The sequence below is a fragment of the Solanum tuberosum genome, unplaced genomic scaffold (genome assembly GCF_000226075.1).
Source record: "Solanum tuberosum cultivar DM 1-3 516 R44 unplaced genomic scaffold, SolTub_3.0 scf00201, whole genome shotgun sequence".
NCBI lineage: Eukaryota > Viridiplantae > Streptophyta > Magnoliopsida > Solanales > Solanaceae > Solanum > Solanum tuberosum.
The window spans coordinates 1,119,767-1,143,535 of record NW_006239126.1 but is presented as its reverse complement, the minus strand read 5'-3'; the positions used below and the strand labels follow the sequence as shown (position 1 = coordinate 1,143,535).

At 32.4% G+C, this 23,769-nt stretch overlaps 3 protein-coding genes across 3 annotated transcripts; all 3 read right to left on the bottom strand.

Annotated features, from left to right (window-relative positions):
• Positions 1-3,862: 3,862 nt before the first annotated feature.
• LOC102595462 (flavonoid 3'-monooxygenase-like) lies at positions 3,863-6,090 on the bottom strand. The gene is made up of 2 exons (XM_006355467.2): positions 5,130-6,090; positions 3,863-4,483 (listed from the first exon to the last, which is right to left on the bottom strand). The coding sequence occupies exons 1-2, from the start codon at positions 6,081-6,083 to the stop codon at positions 3,863-3,865; spliced, it is 1,575 nt and encodes a 524-aa protein (XP_006355529.1). The 5' UTR covers positions 6,084-6,090.
• A 10,514-nt stretch (positions 6,091-16,604) lies between these two features.
• On the bottom strand, positions 16,605-17,370 carry LOC102595133 (geraniol 8-hydroxylase-like). The gene has a single exon (XM_015312419.1). The coding sequence runs from the start codon at positions 17,330-17,332 to the stop codon at positions 16,715-16,717; it is 618 nt and encodes a 205-aa protein (XP_015167905.1). The 5' UTR covers positions 17,333-17,370; the 3' UTR covers positions 16,605-16,714.
• A 512-nt stretch (positions 17,371-17,882) lies between these two features.
• LOC107062136 (flavonoid 3'-monooxygenase-like) lies at positions 17,883-18,914 on the bottom strand. The gene is made up of 2 exons (XM_015312414.1): positions 18,474-18,914; positions 17,883-18,374 (listed from the first exon to the last, which is right to left on the bottom strand). The coding sequence occupies exons 1-2, from the start codon at positions 18,912-18,914 to the stop codon at positions 17,883-17,885; spliced, it is 933 nt and encodes a 310-aa protein (XP_015167900.1).
• Between the last annotated feature and the right edge of the window lie 4,855 nt (positions 18,915-23,769).

Here is a 23,769-nt window from a genome sequence, read left to right as displayed (position 1 = left end):
TTTATGTAATTTTTTAAAATTTTGTGGTCAATAAAATTGGGTTACACGCGTAAGACGCTTGTCCGAAAATTAGTTATACTAAAAGTGGGAAGCCACAAAGGTAAAAGTTGAAATACCATTTTACCCCCTATCCTAATTCAAAATGTGATAAATATCTAATAAGTTAAATATTAATTAATCAAAATATTTTACAACCTTTTCACCTCCTAACTTAATTGCAAACTAAAGAGTAATGAAATGATCATATTCATCTGTAAGTTACAAATTAAAGTGACCAGTTGATTATTTGATTGATTATGATATTATGGGTAAAGACTATCTCATAAATGTCACTCTTGTAACAGTGAAAACTTAGAGGACCAAATCAATGATATAATTGGAATAGGAAAAGATAATTTTTTATCAAAATAAGTCATTATTAAAATCAATTCACCAGAATAATACGCTTTTTTGAAATTTTACAAAATTAGTATAAACGTATTTCTCAGTAACGTTTTATATTATATTTTATTCAACAAAATATGTTATATTTTATTCAAAAAAATTTATGACAAAAATTCAAAAATTTGACAAAGTAAACAAACATAAAATATTATTGTTAGTAACGTTTTATAATTTGTTACTTTGAGACACGTTTTACAGCTAAAACGTGACTCAGAGTAACATTTCTTTGGAATGGCTCAAAATTAAAATTCAATCTTATACATGTTTCATTCATTATTTAATTTTTTTCCACTATCAAAATGGATATATATATATTGTACATATGTTCACTTGAAATATATATCATTTTCTCTTTTCTTTCTCTTTTCATACATAGACAATACTTTTTACAACAAAAGGAAAAAAAATGAGGAAGGCTTTGCACAGATTGGAGCGTGTCTTGTATCCTTTCAATTTCAAAATTTGTAAATAAATCATATGAGAAACCTTAAGGCACTATCCCTTCCAAATATTAGACTAATCAATTTCTTATGATTATTAAATATTAGATTATCGATATAGAGGCTATTGAATTAAAACTGATGTAACAACTAAGAAAAACAACTATTAAAAAAATATAATGGCTACATCATAATAGAAGAAACAAAGAAATTAATTGATATCATGTAGTAAAGCCCTCCTCACTCTCGTTTTTCTTGCAAAAGTATTGTTTGTATGAAAAGAGAAAAAAAAGAAAGAAAATCATATATATTTCAAGTGAATGTATGTGTAATATATATATTCATTTTAATAGTGAAAAGTTGAATGAGGCATGTATAAGATGAATTTTAATTTTCAGTCATTCTAGAGAAACATTTTTGTGATTCACATTTTGGCGGTAAAACGTGCCTCCGAGTAACGAATTATAAAACGTTACTGACAAAAATGTTTTATGTCTATTTATTCTGTCAGATCTTTGTGTTTTTTTTTTTGAATAAAATATAACCTAAAACATTACTGAGAAATACGTTTATGCTAGTTTTGTAAAATTTTGAAAAACATATTATTTTGGTGAATTGATTTTAATAATGACTTATTTTGGTAAAAATATTCTAGAAAAATATAATATTCTAAATAATAGTTATTATTAATAACATTGTAAGGGTGTATGATCTACTGGAATAATAGTATTAAGAAAATATGTAAGGGTGTATTAATCTATTGGAATTATTGACATTTAAATGTAACTAATTTATTTTATAGCCTTAACCCATAATTTATCCATAAATCTATACGCATGCCTCCATATTTATGTGTAGTTTATACAACTTCAATTACATTTTTTAATTCCCATAACTTTCTTTATTCGTACTAAAAGAGAAGAATTTAAAAACCTGCATGCAATATTTTATTAAATAACACCGATAACTGATAAGTCTCAAGAGATCTTGATATAGTTAAGTTATAACCAATTGTGTATCTATGTTAAGGAAAGCATTGACAGACTAAAAGGACTTTATAACTTAGTTTTTATTCTTTTTGTATGTTTTCATTTTTAGTTCATAGCGCAAAGAATATGTCAGATTAAGTATTTGGAATAAACGTGCGAAGCACGTTCCCAAAACTAGTTCTCTAAAAGGACGCTCATTCCTTCTAACTTGGTAGCATCCACAATGTAGTCCTAATTAGGAATTTGAGAGTTTTGTTTAGAGGGAGAATATGTGAGACACAAATGGTACATTATCAATTGTGTGAGCCTCTTTTCAAGTTGAGTTAATTTTATGAGGTTATTTCTCTCGATATTTTGTATCTTTTATTTATGTAGTGAATTGCTCATATCCTTTTGTGGATTAGGTCAATTGATTGAACCTTTTTAACTATTTATGTCTCTTTTGACATATTTCTCATTTATCTTCTCATGGTTTTCTTGCTTTGCTAGCTTCCGCATGATACTGAGTCATTTCAGTCATAATTAGAAGAAAACATCACTCATCATATATTATTAAAAGTGGGAAGCTCAAAAGTGAAAAGCTGAATTACCATTTTTCCTTTACACTAAATAAACATTTAAAATTTAATCTTAATAAATAATAAATATTTTAATTGTATAAAGGTAGCATTAAAAGTCCAACAACTACAATTTTAAAATATAAAATTTATTAATAATTATTAAACCAAGTGAATAATATTAGATGCACTGAAACCGAGTAAATAATAGATGGTTCATTTGCCGGTAATTATTATAGTAGCATATTTCTTAATAGTAAGTACCTTTTCTCATTCCAACATTTATTAGTTTGAAGCTTCTACCTGTTATATGGATGATTGGTTCATCTACCAATAATTATTACTATAACATATTTTTTTTAATGCATAGTAATTTAGATTACAATCCTTTCTCAACATTTCTTAGTTTCAAGTTATAGTCGATTACACAATTTATTCATTCATAATCATTAATCCTTCGTTATTTGACACCATAGTGTCAAATCACATAATCTCTGTCCAATCTTTCTTCTTTTGTCGGGCAAAACATTTTCTTCTGCAAATTTTATCTATTTTTTTCTAAGTTTTTTTTTTTACTTTCAATGTATGAACCTCAAAATATTTTTGGATGTTCTTTTGAAATTTGATTAATGATTTGAAATTTTGCAGTTGGAATAGACCGTTTGCAGTCTAAAGGTGTTCATATTTTCCTTCCGTCAAATGCGATGTCACCAGAGGTTTTTCTTCTCTACTCAAATATACATTTGCTCTGTTTTTAATTTTTAAATAAGAAACTAAAATAGTAGTATTAGTTGAGGGATATTTGAATTTATGTTCCCTATTTTGTCGTTACAAATAACAATACAATATACATCTTTTTTATGATTTTGAAGGAAAATATAGAGGCTAGGATGCAAATTGTTAAAAGATATAGGATGAAATGTAATTGAAAAAGATACAAATATATGTTAGGTAGGGGCACAAAACACAAAAACCTTACTACTTTTAAGTTATTGTTGATCAATTGGTAAAGTACCAGCTTCACTATATTTGTAGTCGAATCATATTTCCATGTTTGTCATGATTTAAGTACTACAATCATTTTCTTTTTAAAAAAAAATTGATAACAGTTTCTTGTGTCATTATAATGAATCAAACATCGAGTTGTTCAAGAATGACTAAATATTCTTTGAAAAATAAAAGAACTCAGTATGTACTTTGATTTTTGAGTATGATTGTAAGGAAATATTCACAGAACATTTTACTCTCTTCCTTTATCCTATTCAAAATCTGTAAATTGTAAACAATTTTATTTTAATAATTTGGAATATACGTGCAAAGCACGTGTCCAGGACTAGTTATCTATAAATAGGAAACTTGAGAGAATTATTCAATGCTCATTAATATTTATCTTTAAAAGACATTAGCACATAACAGTGATACTTTTTTTATCTTACTCATACAATGTTGGATTGAACAATCTTGGAGTAGGTATAGCTACCAGAGGCATTTTCTTCTTCAAAGTAATACCAAACTTCTCTTTAAGGTCTAATGTCTTTCCTTCGGGCAATTTCCAATCGAAAGAATGAATGAGCGAAGCCAATGAATACATGAACATCCTCTCTGCCATGGCTATCCCCGCACACATTCTTCTGCCAGAACCAAATGGGAAATAGTTGAAATCATTTCCACTATAATCCCATTTATTGTGCAAAAATCTCTCAGGACGGAACTCTGTTGGATTTTTCCAGATAGAAGGATCTCTGTGTATAGCCCATACATTTACGAAAATATGAGACCCTTTAGGAACAGTGTATCCTCCAACAGTGACTGTCTCACTAGGACAATGAGGAGCCAAGAGTGGGAGAGCTGGATGTAGACGCAAGACTTCTTTCATCACTGCATAGAAATATGGTAACTGTTGAATATGAGACTCTTCCACTATGTTATCTTTTCCCACAACTGTATCCACTTCTTGTTGTAATTTCCTCAAGACGTCTGGTTTGTTCAAAATTTCAGTCATGGCAAACTCAACCGCGTTGGAGGTTGTGTCAGTTCCACCGACAACCAAATCCTGTCCATAGTATTTGTGAATATATTATCATGTACAACAAGTTTTGATTTGTAGAACTGTATATTGGAGTTCAGTTCAAGGTTCACAGTTAAGTCTTCACATATTATCTGGTGCTAAATTTGCCGACTCTATCCTTAAGTCAGTCCAATAACATGGTAGCAACTAACAGTTCAGAACATGAATATACGAATCTAATATTTATTACACAATAATTCTTCAATACATTTATGATCCTAATTTTAACTTTTATTAGCATTTGATCCTCTTATTAATGACTAATATCATTATAAGCCAATTTTTCATCCGTTAACTTCCTAACTGGTAAGGAGATGGACTGTTATAACAAAAATGCAAACTTTGTAACCAGCACCACATGTAATGGACATGAATTTACGAATCTGATTCTTCTGAAATTTATTTCCCGTATGCCACAATGATTTTGATCCTTATAATATAAAAAAGAAAACATCTGCCATCATGATCAGTGTAACTGTGTAAGCTAATAACTAATCCATATAGATGAGGTATGAATGGTTGCATCTAGGCTACTCAATAATAATGCAGTGATAACTGGGGAGAGGATGATTTCTTTTTTGTTCATTTGGACAAAAACAAATTTAGTAGAATGCACAACTGATAAACATACCATAAGTAAGGCTTTGATTTCAGTCATAGTCAGAGGCATTTTGGGATCTGCTTCATCTTTCAACTTCAGCAAAACTTGCAAAAAGTCTTTGCTTTCTTGGACAACACCATTTCTGTCCAATTTTTGTCTTTGATCAATTATGCTTTCAAATATCTTATCAAATCTCTTTAAAACCACCTTCATCTTCTTTATAACACCCTGGAAATCAAACCAGGTCAAACCCGGGTAAAAATCGGAAAGATTGGGAATACTGACCAACTCAACTATCTCAGTCACAACATGCCTAAACTCAGCTCCAAGACTAGCTCTTTCCCCACCCTTCACCGTGCCACCCCATAACATGCTTGTAATAACATTAAACACAGTCAAGAACATCTGTTCACCAATGTTCACAGGTAAACCCTTCTGACTATAAAAGTAATTGATCGATTGTCTAAGTTCCCTTCTCCTTAGTGCATAAACAGAATCTAAACTAGAACAACTAAGCATATCGCGAACACAAAGCTTCCTCAACATTCGCCATTTCGGTCCATAAGGACTCCAAAGTAAGTCATTGATACCATATGAAAATTCTCTTCCAGCAGCAGACACATCTCTGTTTGCAAAAATGGTATCTTTATGCTTAAGAACCTCGCGAGCTAAAGCAGGTGAACTAATAATAATCCCAAGTTTTTTACCAAGCCAGAGTCTACAAATGGGGCCATATGTTTGGGACAGAGATGCAAAATAGGTGTGAAGTTCAGGATCAAGAGAGAGGAGATTACCTATCAAGGGCAAGGCTTTAGGCCCTGGTGGCAATCCCTTGTTTGAGTTTCTGATGAAAAACAAAAGGAACCATAGTAAAGCTAAAAACCCAAGAAAATAGGAGATAAACACCCCCTTTTGCTCAACATTGAGTTCTTGAAGGAGCCATGGGAATGAATCAAAAAGGGGTTTGAAGAATTTGAGAGACATCTGAAGCTTTTGCACTGCTAAAAGATTTTTTTTTTTGCTGAAAGAATGAGATGAATATAAATAGCCCAAAACGAAGCAGAGTCACCTCCTGAATCTCGTGACGTTAATTGAAACGGAGAAAGTACTTTGTTTAGTCTCATAAGAAACTTGGAAAGGAGAAAAATTTTGTTTGGCACGTTGTTCATCACTCAATTTTCAGCAAGAAAATCGTTTCTTTTTTTGGATTTATCGCCAGCAACTCTTTCACCATCATGGCCTCAAATATCCAATCAGATGCCCTTCATCTATTTAACATCATAGATATAAAAAATAATTTTATCTTATTTGTGTAGTATAAGATTGATAAGAATCGAGTTACTTGAATAAACAAGAAAAAATAATGTGCAAGCGAAATTATAAAGATTAAAGACATAAATTGATAGATATATAAAATTTGAGATTTTTATTCTCAAATTTCAAGAAAAGTGCTAAAAGCCTAATTGATCTTAGTATTCAAAATTAACGCATTAAAACTAATTATAATTCTAATTGAATCAATTCAAAAATTTAGATCAAAAGTTAACTAGACTCCTATTTCGAAGAAACTAGAGACAATAATTAAAAGAAGACTAATTTGCCAAAGGAACTAGATATTTCCGATGAAGATAAAAACTAATTTGGTGGACCCATGCAATGAAAAAGAAGCAGAGATATCTTTCCAGTCCCCATTCATACTGTTACTGTGTTGATTCAATGGAAATCGATATTTAACCAAGAGCCCTAAATGTTTAGGACTAACGGTTGACGAATAGTTAACAAAACCAAAACTTTCAATTTTTTTTTAAAGGAATAGCAGTTGAATGACTCTAAGAATTAAAGCACTAGGCTATGTTACTTTGTGAGGTTTGCTGAATGAATGCTTCAAGTGGAGATTTTTTTTTTTTAATTTACATGCCTAAATATCTGCTATTCCTAAATTTTATATATTGAAAATATGCTACATTAATTTCTGTTATCTCCTACATATGGAAAGAAATTGAACTATCATTATCAGAGGCGGAGCAAGAATTAGGAGTTTGGAGGTTCTAAACAGAAGATTGATGGTAGAGTTTGAACCCACAATACTAGTGCGAAAGACATTTCTACCTCCCGTTCCTTTCCACTGAGCAGTCAAACAATTTTGTTATAAGGGGTTAACAAGTTAATATACATATATATTTATTTAATTTTCTATTACAATTACATGATCTACAAAAAAGCTAGTGAATTCATCCGAATCCACAACCCCACCTAGCTCCGCCTCTGATCATTGCACAAATAACTATTACATTATAACTATTAGAATCTATCGAACATGCTAACATATAGAAGTATTTGATGTTCATTAATTTATACCATTGAACTGTCAGGAGAGCTGCAAGACATGTTTTGGAAGTTCTGAAGCCATGTTTTGCAGGAAGACAGTTTGATTATTGAAGTGATTCATGCTGCTTTTAACATCAAAAATGAAATTGCTTAAATTTTTTTTGGCTCCAATCTCCTCATCTCAGCAACTTATATATATATATATATATATATATAGTAAAATTAATAATTTTTTTGTTAAATATACTTCTTGTTTGATGCAATAATGACTCTAGCTAGTCAGTGATCCCAAAGAGTCATGGACTCATGGTCTTCGTAACAAAGTGACCAGTTAATTATCTAATTGATTATGATTTTATGGGTAAAAACTATGTCATAAATGTCACTCTTGTAACTGTAAAACCTTAGAGGACCAAATCAATGATTAGTGAAGATGAGAGTATGAGGACTAAGGGAATCAATTTTTTCCTTATGTTAGGTAACTTAGTACAAAATTTTAGCATCATCATAAAGTCTTTGTATATATGTTGTTGTAAGATAACTGATAAGTTTCAAGAGATCTTGATATAGTTGAGTTGTAACCAAATTAAGTATCTATGTTAAGGTACACATTGATAGACTAAAAGGACTCTATAACTTATATTTTTATTCTTTTTGTATGTTATCATTTGTAGTTCACAGCGCAAAGAAAGTATAATATATTATATCAAATTTATCATTTACAATATGTTAGATTAAGTTTTTGGAATAAACATGCGAAGCATGTTCCCAAAACTATTTCTATAAAAAGAGGCTCATTGCTTCTAACTTGGTTGCATCTACTATGTAGTCCTGAGAGTTTTATTTAGGGGATGATTTTTGTGAGACACAAGTGGTACATTATCACTAGTGTGAGCCTCTTTTTAAGTTGAGTTAATTTTGTGAGGTTATTTCTCTCGATATTTTGTATCTTTATTTATATAGTGGATTGCTCATATCCTTTTGCGGATTAGGTAAATTGACTGAACCTTGTTAAATATTTATGTTTCTTTTGACATATTTCTCATTTATCTTCTTACCCATGATCTTCCTAGGTTGCTTTGCTAGCTTCCGCATGATACTTGATTATTTCTGTTATTCTGGAGCTGAGGTTAAGTTTTGATGATTTAACAAACTTAGGAATCCAACAAGGGACCAGATCCAGGAAAGGGTCTTCTGGTATTGGGACTGACGAAAAGGGAAATAAATGAATAAACTCAGCATGAGGAATATTTGTGTGTCATCATCAAAAAGGGGGAAAATGTTATATTCTAGGTGTTTAATTAGATGATCCTCATCACAAATGCAGGGACCCGGTCCTTGGCAGAGTACTTCCATCCAGATTCAAAGTGGTGCACAACTGTAAAGTTATCTTTACAGCTATCTTGTCAGGTTGGTTGGTGAGATGTGCAGTGTACTTCACTAATAGAAAGGGCGGACGAAGTTGTTTGTTTAAGTGGTCAAAACCTTTGTTGGTAACTGATATATACAGCAATAAACAAACAACATTATTCATTCAAGAAGAGAGAGAACTAGCAAGTCTTTTTCAAGAACTCAAGCATCAAAGAACGCAGCAAGGGACCTGGTCTCGGAAAGTCTGCGTATGAGAAAAGGACGAAGAGACAACTATCAAAAAGCTGCCAACTCTGATGTGGTTGGTGCATAACTTTTCATAACAGCAGGCTCTCAGCCAATAGCCTCGTCCCAAAGAGTTTGTGTCCTTTTGATAGTCTCTCCTCCAAAACACAAACTCAATGTCACGCCCCGAGCCTACACCCTGGGCGGGACCGGCACTCGGAGACCATTTCTGGCCCCAAGCGAACCCTTGGCCTGGCTTTCTTAACTCAGCAGAAACTTAACTCAACAGAATAACTCAATGCCATGCAAAGACATAAAATAACTTATCTGATGAAATCTAGCAAAAAAGGCAACTCGAGTCTCAAAATAGAATATTTACATAAATACATAGATGAGAGACTCAATACTAACTGACTGACTGTCTATGAAGCCTCTAACATACTGAGAGGGATGTTGGGACAGACCCTGCAACATCCTAATAACACAAAACTAAAAGAACAAAACAATCGAGTCCTCCGGAAGCAAGGAGGCTCACCACTGACTCTAGAGTGCTCAGCTGGATCAACGGCTTTTGACTTTGAGAAATGAACTCAACTTTAAGCTTTTGACTCAACTTGAAACTTGAGACCTCTTACTTAGCTTGAAACTCTAAGCTCTTTACTCTTTACTAGACTTGCGACTTGAGCCTTAAAATGAAGTGAAAACTTTAAGCTTTTGACTCAACTTGAAACTTGAGACCTCTTACTTAGCTTGAAACTCTAAGCTCTTTACTCTTTACTAGACTTGCGACTTGAGCCTTAGAATGAAGTGAAAACGTTCAATAAGGACTCTTGAACAACTTTGAAACTTGCTTGAACTAACTTCTTAACTTTGCTTGACTTCTAACTTCACTTGACTTCTAACCCTCCTTGAATTGAATTATGAATTCAAAGTGTTTGATCACATGTTACGGATGAGTTCGGGAGGTTTAAATGTACCTTAGAGTGTTGGAAACAACCATAAAATATAGGTACAATACCAAGGAACATGCATGAGAAAGCATGGAATGAAAGGGGACACTTGGTGTCCTTGGCGCTCTGTAAGGCGCGGAGCGCCAGCCCTAAAACTTCAGAGGGGGCCTGCTGGCGCTCTGAGAGGCGCGCTGCCCCAAGGGCTGGATTTCAGAGTCCCCTTTGGGGCGCGCTGGTAGGCGCGACGCGCCAACCCCCTCGCCCAGAAACTCGACTTTTCTCCCTCTTTTCTTCAACTCTAAACCATCCTTACTTCAATGGATCTAACCCCAAACACTAAGGATCATCAATCTCTCAACATACAATAGATTACAACTCAAATACACAACCCAATCATATCCCACAACCATCAATAATTTCAACAACAACAACTAACAACTTCAACAACTTCCACAACTTCAACAACAAATCCAATCTTTTCTCAAATAAAAAAAATGAGCTTGGTGTGTGGGGGAAAGGAATCAGCCTACACTAACTACTCACATACCTTGATAGGGATCACCCCCGATGATTTCCACGACGATCTTCGACGGAAACTCCTTGATCTCCTCTTCTTCTTCTCTTCTTTCTCTCTTCTCCTCATCTTCACTCAAGAACCCTAACTCTTTACTCTTTTATAATGGAACAAAATGATCCAGAATAAGTCTAACACAACAATATAACCTCAAAAGAAATGATTTGTGAAAATACCAAAATGCCCTTAAATTTCCGGACGGATTCCCTGCCCACTACCCAACTTTCAAAGGGCATAACTCGCTCATACGAACTCGGAATTGAGCAAACTCGGTGGAGTTGGAAAGATCATTCCAAGGGCTTTCCAAACATAACTGGAACTAATCCTAACTCATCCTGATATAGGAGTTATGACCGCTCAAAGTTGGCCAAAAACTCACTGATTTCCACACAGCCAAATTTCCAGATTTTCAATTTTATTCCAAAAATGACTATTTTCAATTTTTAAGCCTCTTCATAGATATTTCAAATTACCGGATGTTACACTCAAGATTTAGCAAACAAAGTTGTGTATTTCTGAAAATTCATAAGCTCAAAAAGAAAAGGCCATCTTCAAGGAAGAACAATGCTCATGCTCAACAAAGGGACCTGATAGAGTGTTGAAGCGTCTTTGTTGAGTTGGAGCTTTGTGTCTATCATTTTATAAGGTTCATTTCAATAGACACAACCTTAGTTTTTGCTTCTTGAAAATTCTCAAGTACATAAGCAAAGACCCATTTTCGTGAAGTATTCTCCAAAAAAGCAACAGGGACCTGATAGAGCTGCATTTGCCACAGTTGTCTTAGGATTCATACTTCAGTGCTTATAATGTAAATCTGTTCCTAATCTGTAAAGGAATCAATTCGTTTGTTTTAGTTGTAAAAGGTCTAAATCAATTAAAGTTAACTGATTTAGTGGGCAATATTGTATCTACTCAGTCAAATTCTAAATCATCTAGGAGCTAGTTAATTTAGTGGGCAGTGCTGTATCTGCTTAGTTAAAGTCTAAGTTATCTAGGAGTGATGGCTTAGTGGGCAGTCTGGTATCTGCTTAGGCTCAGTAAGTAATAGGTGTATTACTTAGCATTGAGATTAAGAGGTTAATCTCGTTGGTGGTGAAATCTGTGTTTCACTTTTGCTTGAGAAGATTAGTGAAAACAGGTGAAAATTATGTGTGATAGGTCGTGGTTTTACTCCCTTGAGCAAGGAGGTTTCCACATAAACTGTTTGTGTTGTTTTCTCTTCATTGTTTACTCTTCATTATTGTTCTTGCTGTGTCAAGGGACCTGATCCGTGTTAGGACCTAAATAAGCAGGTGTAACGCTAAAGCTAGCAAAGCAAACCTCGAAAGACCATGAGTAAGAAGACAAACGAGAAATATACAAAGACACAAAAGATTTTAACGTGGTTCGGTCAATCGACCTACATCCACAAAGGAGATGAGTAATCCACTATATAAACATGAGAGTACAAAATATAGAGAGAAATAACCTCAACCAATTCACTCGGAATAAATGGAGGTTCACACAAGTGATAACGTATCAAGCTTGTGACCCACAAATTCTCCCCACCCTTCACTGTGCCACCCCATAACATGCTTGTAATCACATTAAGCATAGTCAAGAACATCTGTTCACCAACATTCACAGGTGATCCTGCCTTGTTATAAAGGTAATTGATCGATTGTCTAAGCTCCCTTCTCCTTAGTGCATAAACAGAATCTAAAGTAGAACTACTAAGCATATCGCGAACACAAACCTTCCTAAACATGCGCCATTTCGGTCCATAAGGATTCAAAGTATGTCATTGCCACCATATGAAATTTCTCTTCCAGCAGCAGACACATCTCTGTTAGCAGAAATGGTATCTTTATCCTTAAGGACCTCGCGAGCTAAGGCAGGAGAAGTAATAATAATCCCAAGTTTTTTACCAAGCCAGAGAGTCTACAAATGGGGCCATAAGTTTGGGAAAGAGATGCAAAATACGTATGAATTTCAGGATCAAGAGTGTTGACACCAAATTTTGTCCCTCCTTTCTTCTAATTTATTTCGTTGAGCTTCTAAATTACTAATAAGTCGAATAGATTCTAATTCACTATTATTTTCCATTTATCACTATTGCTATCGTAATTATCTATATTACTTTAACTTTTATTATTTTTATGATTATCATCTTTAGTATCATTTTCACTATTTCAAAATTATATTTTTTATCAATGTTACTATTAGTACTTTATTGTCGTCTTCTTTAAAATAGATTTTCGTTACTTTATTTCAATTTTTTTTACTTACTGAACTTTTTACGTTATATATATTTTTATACTAGTTAGTAAATTAGAAGCTCAAATGAATTAATTCAAAGAAGAAAAAGGCCCAAAGTGTTAAGCTATTTCGGCCAATTAGGCTATCCAAAATGCAGCCCATTAATTCTAGCCCACGTTGGCCCATTTCTAGCCCAAACACAACAGCCCACTTCAAACTAATTAGACACCATTCTTTAACCCAGATTCATCAACGTTGTCCTTCTCTTCTCCCGATCATTTCTACTTCTAGATAAAACTCCATCAATGTTTAAATCATAAAAGATTGGTCACTCCATTTTGGTGTAACTTCACCTCTTTCTCCTAAAAGATATGTACCGTTGCTTTCCCCTCCCTCATTCTCATCTCTCCTCTTAATTTGGTCAACACAAAAGGCCAAAGAACTTTTGGATTTTGATTCTTTATGGCAGAGATGACAGATTCACAACAACTCTATTTGACCAATATTCAAAATTCAAATCCAAAAATCCCGCCCAAAATACAAAGCTTTGAACATCAAAAATGTTCTATAAAGTTTCTCATTTTTATGGAGTTCAGGGGGATGACTTCCTGGCTGGCTTAAAAAATCACTCAATAAACTTGAATACTCACAAGAACACTACTTCCTACATTTTGATATCATCATCTACTACTCTAGTCTCTATTTGCTCGACTTTGTCGGAGGAACGAGAGGAGATCCTTGCCGACGACCCATGTTCACTGCCCCATAAACGGTAACCTCAACTTTTCTTCCTTTATTTTCTTAATTTAAGTTCTTAATCTGTTTAAAAATCATGTTAGAATTTATTGAAGTATGGGAACCGTGAAGGTTACAGTAGTCCATTTTCTTTGTTTAAATTTTATAAGTAATACATGAGCTCATGCTTCTCTGTAATAGCTTTAGTTTGAAAGTTAGTATTAATTTTAGATATACTATTATGGATCATGCGTATTTAAACTATTATTGCAGTGCATACTTATGTTTAATCATAAAAAGGGAGTTCTAAACTCTTGAGTATTCGTTGAAATCTGTTTGCTAAAGGGTTGTTCTTGTCAATTTATTTGTTTTGTTTAATATTGTGTATGTGATTAGATATCGTATCTAAGCTAGTTAATTAGTTCAATATCTCTGTTTTGGCTAAGTTTTTGATTTAAATGTGACTATATTGAATATTGATTCTTGAAAAGTTTGCAGTAGTTTAGTTAAAGTCATCTTTTCATTTCATGATATAACAACCTCTCTTTAGTATGGTAAGAAAGTAAAAGGCTGCTTTGTTAACAGTTTGATGTCTCTTTTTAAATCAATTTCGAATTAGTAAATGATTTGGTGCATCTTCAAATACATTTAGTTATGGATGGTACAAAGTTGCTTTGTTTCATGTTATCAAAAGCGTAATGTAGTGTGTTGTTACAACTTTGTTTGCTTATTTTGTTGTAAATATTTGTTAAGAATTAAATCACTTTGTTTAATTTTTTTATTTTCCTTTTCTTTTTACATGTACACTTTGGGAGCATGAATGGAATGTTCATAAACACTTTCGCTTGTCACAAGAGTCATGCTTTGAGACTCGATACCCGCCGCTAGATCTAAAACTCATGTCTATCTTCCTTCCAGCCTTTCGATCTCTTTCAAATACATACGAACAAAGAATGAAAGAATGGGAGGGAAGCTGTGGACAAATGGAATGTTCATAAACACTTTCGCTTGTCACAAGAGTCATGCTTTGAGACTCGATACCCCGCCGCTAGATCTAAAACTCATGTCTATCTTCCTTCCAGCCTTTCGATCTCTTTCAAATACATACGAACAAAGAATGAAAGAATGGGAGGGAAGCTGTGGACATTTTCTTGCTTCTGTGATGCTTAATTGTTTTCTATGCCTTACTTATTTTATATTTTTAACTAGAGTTCAATAACTTGATTTATTTGTGAATGTGAGCATTTGTGTGCATTTGACTAGGATTGAACCCTCTGTATTGATTTTGAGTAGCATTTTTTCCTTAAAACAAATGTTATTTTTTACTAGTTAATAATACTAATAAAAGTAGTTATTAAAAATAGCCTTTTGGAGTATATAAAACATTTCTTACTTCATAATTTTAAAATCAGGTTTTTCTTATATAAGTTTATATATGGTAATTCCTTCCACCAACTTTGAAGTTCTGTTAGTTTGGCTTTAAAAGAAAAAGGTTTATTCTTGCAAAACAACTCCTTTTCTTAAAACAAGAATCACGTTAGCCTTCAAAACCTTCACTTTCAAATTTATTTTCACAAGTTAGATTTCATGTGAAACAATTTTCCAAAATTGATTATTGTACACTTAGCATTCCAACTTGATGTTTACTTTCTTACATTTAGCCTAATTAATAAATTTAAGTTCGGCCGGTTAACCATTTTTAATGGATCTTAAAGGATGCCTAACCCCTTCCCTTTAGATTAGTTGAACCCTTACCTAGAATCTTAAGTTTAGTAGACCTTAAAATGAAGTTAACTTTAGACAACGACTTTAATCAATTTAGGTGCCCTAATTCACCGTAAAAAATTAGGTGGCGACTTCTTAAATTAGTCAATTAACTTTAGAAATCACCAAAATGTTGTACACTATTTTGACCTGGTTAAAATGGGGTATAACAAAGAGAATGGAGATTACCTATCAAGGGTAAAGCTTTAGGCCCTGGTGACAGTCCCTTGTTTGAGTTATTGATGAAACACCAAAGAAGCCATAGTACAGCTAATATACCAAGGAAATTGGAGGAAAATATACCCTTTTGCTCAACATTGAGTTGTTGAAGGAGCCATGAGAAAGAATCAGAAAGTTGTTTGAAGAATTTGAGAGACATCTGAAGCATTTGCACCGCTTAAAGATTATTTTTTTTATTCTGCTGAAAGGTTGAGATAATTTATATGAAGACAAAAAGAGCAGTACGATGAAAACGAAGTAGAGTCACCTACCCTGAATCTCGTGATGTTAATTGAAACAGAGAAAGTACTTTGTTTGGTAGTATAAGAAACTTGGAAAGGAGCAAAGTTTGTTTGGCATGTTGCTCATCATTCATTTTTCAGCAAAAAAATCGTTTCTTTCTTTGGATTCATCGCCAGCAAAATTTGAACTCTATGTTGTAAGAATACTGATAAGTTTCAAGAGATCTTGATATAGTTTAGTTATAACCAATTGTGTACCTATGTTAAGGCAAGCATTGATAGACTAAAAGGACTCTATAACTTTCTTTTAGTATGTTTTCATTTTTAGTTCATAGCACAATGAAAGTCATATAATAAATTATATCAAATTTATCATGTACAATATGTTAGATTAAGTTTCATGCGGATTTTCATACCAATCCCTAAGAAAATCCCCATGTAATTCACACATTTCATGTAGTGAGAGTTAGTAGGTTTAGTGACAATAGAGTTATTGCTTAGTTTTTCCTTGTAACAGAGTTGTTATAGTGAGGGGGAAGGGATTAAGATTTTAATTCCTAGGTTAAAAGAGTTTGTAATCTGAATGTTGCTCCGTTTTTAGTGGAATGGAGTTTGTGGTGAAATCCTGTGAGACAGGTAGTAGTTTTCTCCTCCCTTGAACAAGGAGGTTTTCACGTAAAATTCTTGTATCTGATTTACTTTGAGTTATTTTTTTCACACTGTTATTTTGTCAGGGGACCTGGTCCATTGATTGTTAGTGGATGCATACATTTAAATCAAAGACATTTTTTTCCCTCCAAATTTATCACTAAACGGAGTGTCTAGCGGTCTTTTATTAAAAATAAAAAGTTATCAATAAGGATAAGTACAAGCAAGGGGGGCTAGGCCTTACCATACAATTCCTAATGAAGTACCTTACCTTACAATTCTTTGAAAGACATTAGCACATAACATTGATATATTTTTATCTTACTCATACAGTGTTGAATTGGACAATCTTGGAGTAGGTATAGCCACCAGAGGCATTTTCTTTTTCAAAGAAATACCAAACTTCTCTGTAAGGTCTAATGTCTCTCCTTCGGGCAATTTCCAATCAAAAGAATGAATGAGTGAAGCCAGTGAATACATGAACATCCTCTCTGCCATGTCTATCCCCGCACAGATTCTTCTGCCAGAACCAAATGGGAAATAGTTGAGATCATTTCCACCATAATCCCAGTTTTTTTGCAAAAATCTCTCTGGAAGGAACTCTGTTGGATTTTTCCAGGTAGAAGCATCTCTATGTATGGCCCATACATTTATGAAAACACAAGATCCTTTAGGAACAATGTATCCTCCCACAGTGCATGTTTCACTAGGACAATGTGGCACCAGTAGTGGAGCAGCTGGATGCATGCGCAAGACTTCTTTCATCACTGCATAGAGATATGGTAATTCCTGAATATGAGACTCTTCCACAATATTATCTTTTCCCACAACGGTAGCTAGTTCTTGTTGTAATTTCCTCAGGATATCGGGGTTGCGCAATATTTCAGAAATGGCAAACTCAATTGTGTTGGCGGTTGAGCCAGTTCCACCGACGACCATATCCTGTCCATAGTATTTGTGAAGTTATTATCATGTATAACAATTTTTTAATTGTAGAACCTTATATTGGAGTTCAGTTTAAGGTTCACAGTTAAGTCACATATTATCTGATGCTAAATTTGCCGACTCTTTCCTTAAGTCAGTCCAATAACATGGTCGCAATTAACAGTTCAGAACATTTATGATCCTGCTTTTTAACTTTTATTAGCATTTGATCCTCTTATTATGACTAATATTACTATAAACCAATTTTCTATCCGTTAACTGCCTAACAGGTAAGGAGATGGACTATTTAAAATAAAATGCAAACATTGTAACCAGCACCACATGTAATAAAAGTGAATTTTCCTACCAGAAGAACGCAACCAACAGCTCAGGACATGAATTTACGAAGCTGATTCTTCTGAAATTTATTTCCCATATGCCACAATGATTTTTTGATCCTTTTAATATAAAAAAAATAAATCTGCCATCATGGTCATTGTTAGCTAATAATTGATCCAAAAAAATTAAGGTATGAATGGTTGATGACAAATGCAATCTTGGTTACTCAATAATAATGCAGTGATAACTGGGGAGAGGAAGATTTCTTTTTGGAAAAAGCAAATTTAGTAGAATGCACAACTGATAAACATACCATAAGTAAGGCTTTGATTTCAGTCATGGTTAGAGGTATTTTGACATCTGCTTCATCTTTCAACTTCAGCAAAACTTGCAAAAAGTCTTTGCTTTCTTGGCCAACACCATTTCTGTCCAATTTTTGTTTTTGATCAATTATGCTCTCAAATATCTCATCAAATCTCTTTGCCAACACCTTCATCTTCTTTGTAATACCCTGGAAATCAAACCAGGCCAAGCCCGGGTAAAAATCGGAAAGATTGGGAATACTGCACAGTGCAGCTATCTCAGTCACAACATGCCTAAATTCAGCTCCAAGGCTAGCTCTTTCCTCACCCTTCACTGTGCCACCCCATAACATGCTTGTAATCACATTAAGCACAGTCAAGAACATCTGTTCACCAACATTCACAGGCGATCCTGCCTGGTTATAAAAGTAATTGATCGATTGTCTAAGCTCCCTTCGCCTTAGTGCATAAACAGAATCTAAAGTAGAAGAACTAAGCATCTCGCGAACACAAACCTTCCTCAACATTCGCCATTTCGGTCCATAAGGAGTCCAAAGTATGTCATTGACACCATATGAAAATTCTCTTCCAGCAGCAGTCACATCTCTGTTAGCAAAAATGGTATCTTTATCCTTAAGAACCTCGCGAGCTAAGGCTGGTGAAGTAATAATAATCCCAACTTTTTTACCAAACCAGAGTCTACAAATGGGGCCATAAGTTTGTGAAAGAGATGCAAAATAGGTATGAAGTTCAGGTTCAAGAGAATGGAGATTACCTATCAAGGGCAAAGCTTTAGGCCCTGGTGGCAATCCCTTGTTTGAGTTACTGATGAAACCCCAAAGTAAGGCTAAAAAAATAAGAAAAAAGGAGAAAAATACAGCCTTTTGCTCAACATTGAGTTGTTGAAGGAGCCATGGGGAAGAATCAAAAAGGGGTTTGAAGAATTTGAGAGACATGCTTTTGCACAGCTAAAAGTTTTTTTCCTTTTTTTTGTTGAAAGGATCAGATGAATATAAAAAGAGCAGTACGATGAAAACGAAGCAGAGTCACCCCTGAATTGAAACGGAAAAAGCACTTTGTTGGTATTATAAGAAACGTGGAAAGCAGAGTTTGTTTGGCATTTCGTTCATCATTCAATTTTCAGCAAAAAAATGCTTTCTTTCTTTGGATTCATTGCCAGCAAAATTTGAAGTCTTTGACAATCATGGCCTCAAATATTTAATCAGATACCGTTCATCTTCTTTGCTGAAGAAGAAAAACTCAATATTGAACGTATAATAGGTAAAAAAATATTATCTTTTCTTGATTTGTCAAAAATGGTAAGTAAAAAGAGATAAGTAAATTGGAAAAGTAAAAAGGGACAAAGGGAATAACTGTTTAGCAATGAAGAGATATACACTTAAAGTTGATTAATGTGCAGATAGTTAGGATGCATGTATAAGAATATTGCCAAGAAACTTCTTTTAGCAGTTTTTATAATTATAATAAATGCACCTTTACAGTATTTTGAATTTAAAGGATAAATTTTGAACTAGTTTTTATCTTACAAACAGGAAGCTCATGTCTGATGTGCATTCTGGAATAGACCTACTGAACTTTGTTGGTAATTCAGGCACACTTGAATTGCAGATACAAACTGTATAGAAACCTTTGAATTAATTTCAAATGGATCTCATTTCCATAGTTCATCATACAAAACACGACTCTCATATATATATATATATACTAGTTTTGGACACGTGCGTCGCACGTGTATTCCTATCAGTTAATACATACTTTCAAAACATAAATATTATTAAAACATGTGTATGGGATTCAATATTGAATTAGAAGAGAAAAAAAATACATAATTAATATTTATATATGTTAAAGCGATATCGTAGTTGAACTTGAAATGAATGGGCAAGACAACAATTATAGTTTAAAACTAATTGTTGAAGTTATAATTTGACTTTGTTTCTTTCTGTAAAGTCTGTTTTGTGTAACAACAAGTAAAATTATCAATTAAGGTATAGTAACATTATACAGAATTTTTAATCTCACTTATATTTAGCGTGAATAAAATCATTTGACATAAGCCTCCAAATGGATATATATGTATTGTGAAAGTAAAAGTATTTCTTACTCAATATTTAAAAATGTCGACCATCATATTTTCAACTTCAATACTTCATTTGGGGACATAAAGAGTGTATTTTATTTTAAAATTAGAGGATAGGTAGAATGAAGAATAAGAAATGACAACAAATTTAAAGAAAAAATCAAACTGAAAAACTGTTATTGCTTGAGTGACAAAAGCAAGCCGGGGTTATATTTTTTTGGTTTATCAAACCAACGTATACCTATTCTTTCTTTTATGACTTCCAGAAGAGAAATTATAGTATTGCAATATTTTTTATATGATTTTGCGATCATTGAAAGCAATCTTCTGTGACACAAAGATCTCCCCACAACAACCTTCATTACGATAGAAACGTGGGACATAAAAAATCAAACAAAAGGCAAAGCCTTATTCCTGTTTACAGAAGAAAGAAAAAGTTGTAATGTATTTTATATACATACTATTCTCAAATATATCCAAAGTTAACTCAAACAATAAAATAAAGAAATATATTTACATAAAAGCAAGAAAGAAAACATCATTTGCATCACTAAACACCATCCACTGCCTTCACCTCAAAAGTTAATGTGTGAACTTTAAATGATTAGAATTTCATACGTTGTTTTTTCTCATAACCTACCTGCATAAACAATTAAATGTATAATTATATGCAATTATAGTGTGTAACACATAAAGTATAATATATACAAATCCTAAATAATACAATTTTATAAAGCAAGAATTTGGACATTACTAAATATGAGATTGTAAAAATGCATCAACAAGTTTCTCAATTTAGTTGATGCAGAAGAGGTGAAATATAATACCAGCACTTCAACACTAAACAAACATATGAGAACTAAAAAAAAAAAAATTATAAAAAAGAATTGTATACCTAATTTGTAGATGTAGAAACTATCCTGTCACTTAGAAAAATATAACTTCAAATTCATTTAAAAAATGAATTGAAGTATCTTGAAGCACTATAACTTTTGTTCCAAAATGATTTGAAAGTCCAAAATATCGATGCTTTACAAAAATGATAATTCTGTTAAGAAATTACCACAGAGAAAACAACAAAATAGGGAAGTTATCATCATATAGTATAGCTGCTTGTAATCTTGATGCCACCAAGCTGAGAAAGAAAAAATGACAAACATAAATACAATTAAATGTGATATACATATAAATCATGAAATCTAAAATTAAATAATACAAAGAGATCAAAATAAAAGTAAGGATCTGGCAATTAGCAATTGTATAACTAACCTTTCATCATACGCTTGTTTGATATTATTCAATATCTGTATTTATAAATTTGAAAAAAATCATCTTCATTCAATATAGGCAAATGAAGAGACAAGAGTTCTAAGAAATTAATTTATTCAAAATAGGGTTTTGAAAACTGATACACAATCTTTTTATCTTCCATTTTCTTTAATGTCTTTAATTTCACATTTAATTGGATAATGTATTTAAACATTTTTTTTGGACTTCTTAAAACAACGATATAGTTTGGAAAGGTCTTAAAACAATGTTAATGGTTGACTATGATAAATAATGTAATGTGACTTTTCATATTTTTCCAGTTTTTTATGATATTCAGCAAGCTTAGAGGTAATTAAAGTTTAATATCTAATTAATAATTAATGAGATGATGTATATTTTTTTTATTTAGTGTAGGGGTAAAATGGTAATCTAACTTTACACTTTGGAGCTTTCCACTTATAATAATACTAGTCATGGACACATGCGCTGCACGTTTGAGCCATGTTAAGTTGTATCATTCTTGTTGCTGCCCCAATCATTATGTGCTACCGGTCTCACTGCCTAAGGATTATAATTAGTAAAATGACATCTTTTAGTAGTTATTCCTACTAAAACCCATAATATAGGATAAGAGGAGAAGTATAACCAAATTACATGTTTGAGTTCTCTCTTTCATTTGATTTCGTGTAGTTTTTCTTGAACAATTCTATTCGGGTCTATTACGAAAGCAAAAAAAGATTACATGTTTTTAAATTTAAAAAGAAAGAGAATTATTGTGATATTCAAAATCATAAAAGTTATAAGAGACATGCACAAACATCCTTAGACCACGAAGTAACATGGTAAATATAATATTAAGCCAACTATTATTAAATATTAATAATAAAGTAGAAATAAAGCAATTCACGTTATATTAGAGTAGTAAAGCAATCTACTATAAAGGAAAACAGTATTTAACCATTACATTATTCGTAATCTCACAAGTATAAGTTTCAAAATGGTAGGGAATTAGCAGAAAATATGGGGGAAAATAACCTGAGCGTTGTAGTTGTCGTTGAGATTTTCTACTCTATAGAAAAATAACAGAGAATAGAAAAATGCTTGTAACACACTATTATCATTGCAGCAACAAAAATAACTTTCAAGTGAAAATTGTAGACGAACTATAAAGTAATAATGAATCTATTAGATAAAAACTTACCAAATATCTCCATCAACTCGTGGAATTAAATAGAAAGAGAACTATAATATCATCATCATCGTTGATAATTACTCTAATTTAATTTCAACATGTGATACAAAATTATCTGAAGATGGAAAAAGACTTAAAAACTATCACAATATAATTGGAATGAACTCAGAGACCACTATATATAATTAGATTAAAAGTTGAGTGGTCAAATAGAGAGTTGGAAAGGACAAAAATAAATAGCAAATTAGTAGAACTCAAAGATGCGCTAGATTTATATATATATATTATTTATTTACTTATTTATTTATTTTATATAAAACTGATTATTTCAAATTGTTTGAAAATTAAGAAGTTCGAAAATTAACTCCTCTCGGGAATACATTTTTTATTTATTCAATGCTAAGCTCCCTTACCAGCTTTATTCTATATCTTTTCTTCTTTGAGTCACTAAGTTGTTTACTCTATCCAATTAAATTGAATCTCTTCCTCTCCTTATTTAAGATATAATTATTGTATATAGTGAAAGATGTAATTCAATTTCAAAATCTCCTCCGCTTCCCTTAATTAAGGCTCATAAATCATACTGTAATCATTTTGATTAGGAAAATCATTTCGAAAATTTGAGATTTTATTGAAATACGGATGAAAGTTAAAAAATCTGGAAAAAAGAAATAAAACATATATAGATGCTGAGCTTTGGAGGTGTGAAATCACCATTTTCATTTCCCAACTACTCCCTCCGTCCCATTTTATATGAGGTACTTTGACTCGGCACGGAGTTTAAGAAAGAAAGGAAGACTTTTAAAACTTGTGGTCCAAAATGAATGATAGAAATTTGTGTGGCTGCAAATCATTTCATTAAGGGTAAAATAGATATTTTATAGTTAGATTGTTACTTTATATAGAAATGTATCATTTTTTTGGGGTCTGACTAAAAAGGAAAGTGAGTCATATAAATTGGGACAGAGGGAGTATATAGTTTTATATAGATTTTCCAAACTAAATTTCGAGTAAAATTAGAATTGCACGGTTAGTAAAAAAAAATTCTAAAACAAATAAATAGAATGAAGTTGAAGCAAAGAGATCTAGAGCCGCTAATTAGTTTTTAATGAAATGATAATGATGAGAAAAGTTTTTGGGTATAAATGAATTAATGATGTGCCAAACTATATTTATAATTTTAGTTTATAAAGAGTACAAATACACTTGCCCATTATTATTATTATCATTATTATTATTATTATTATTA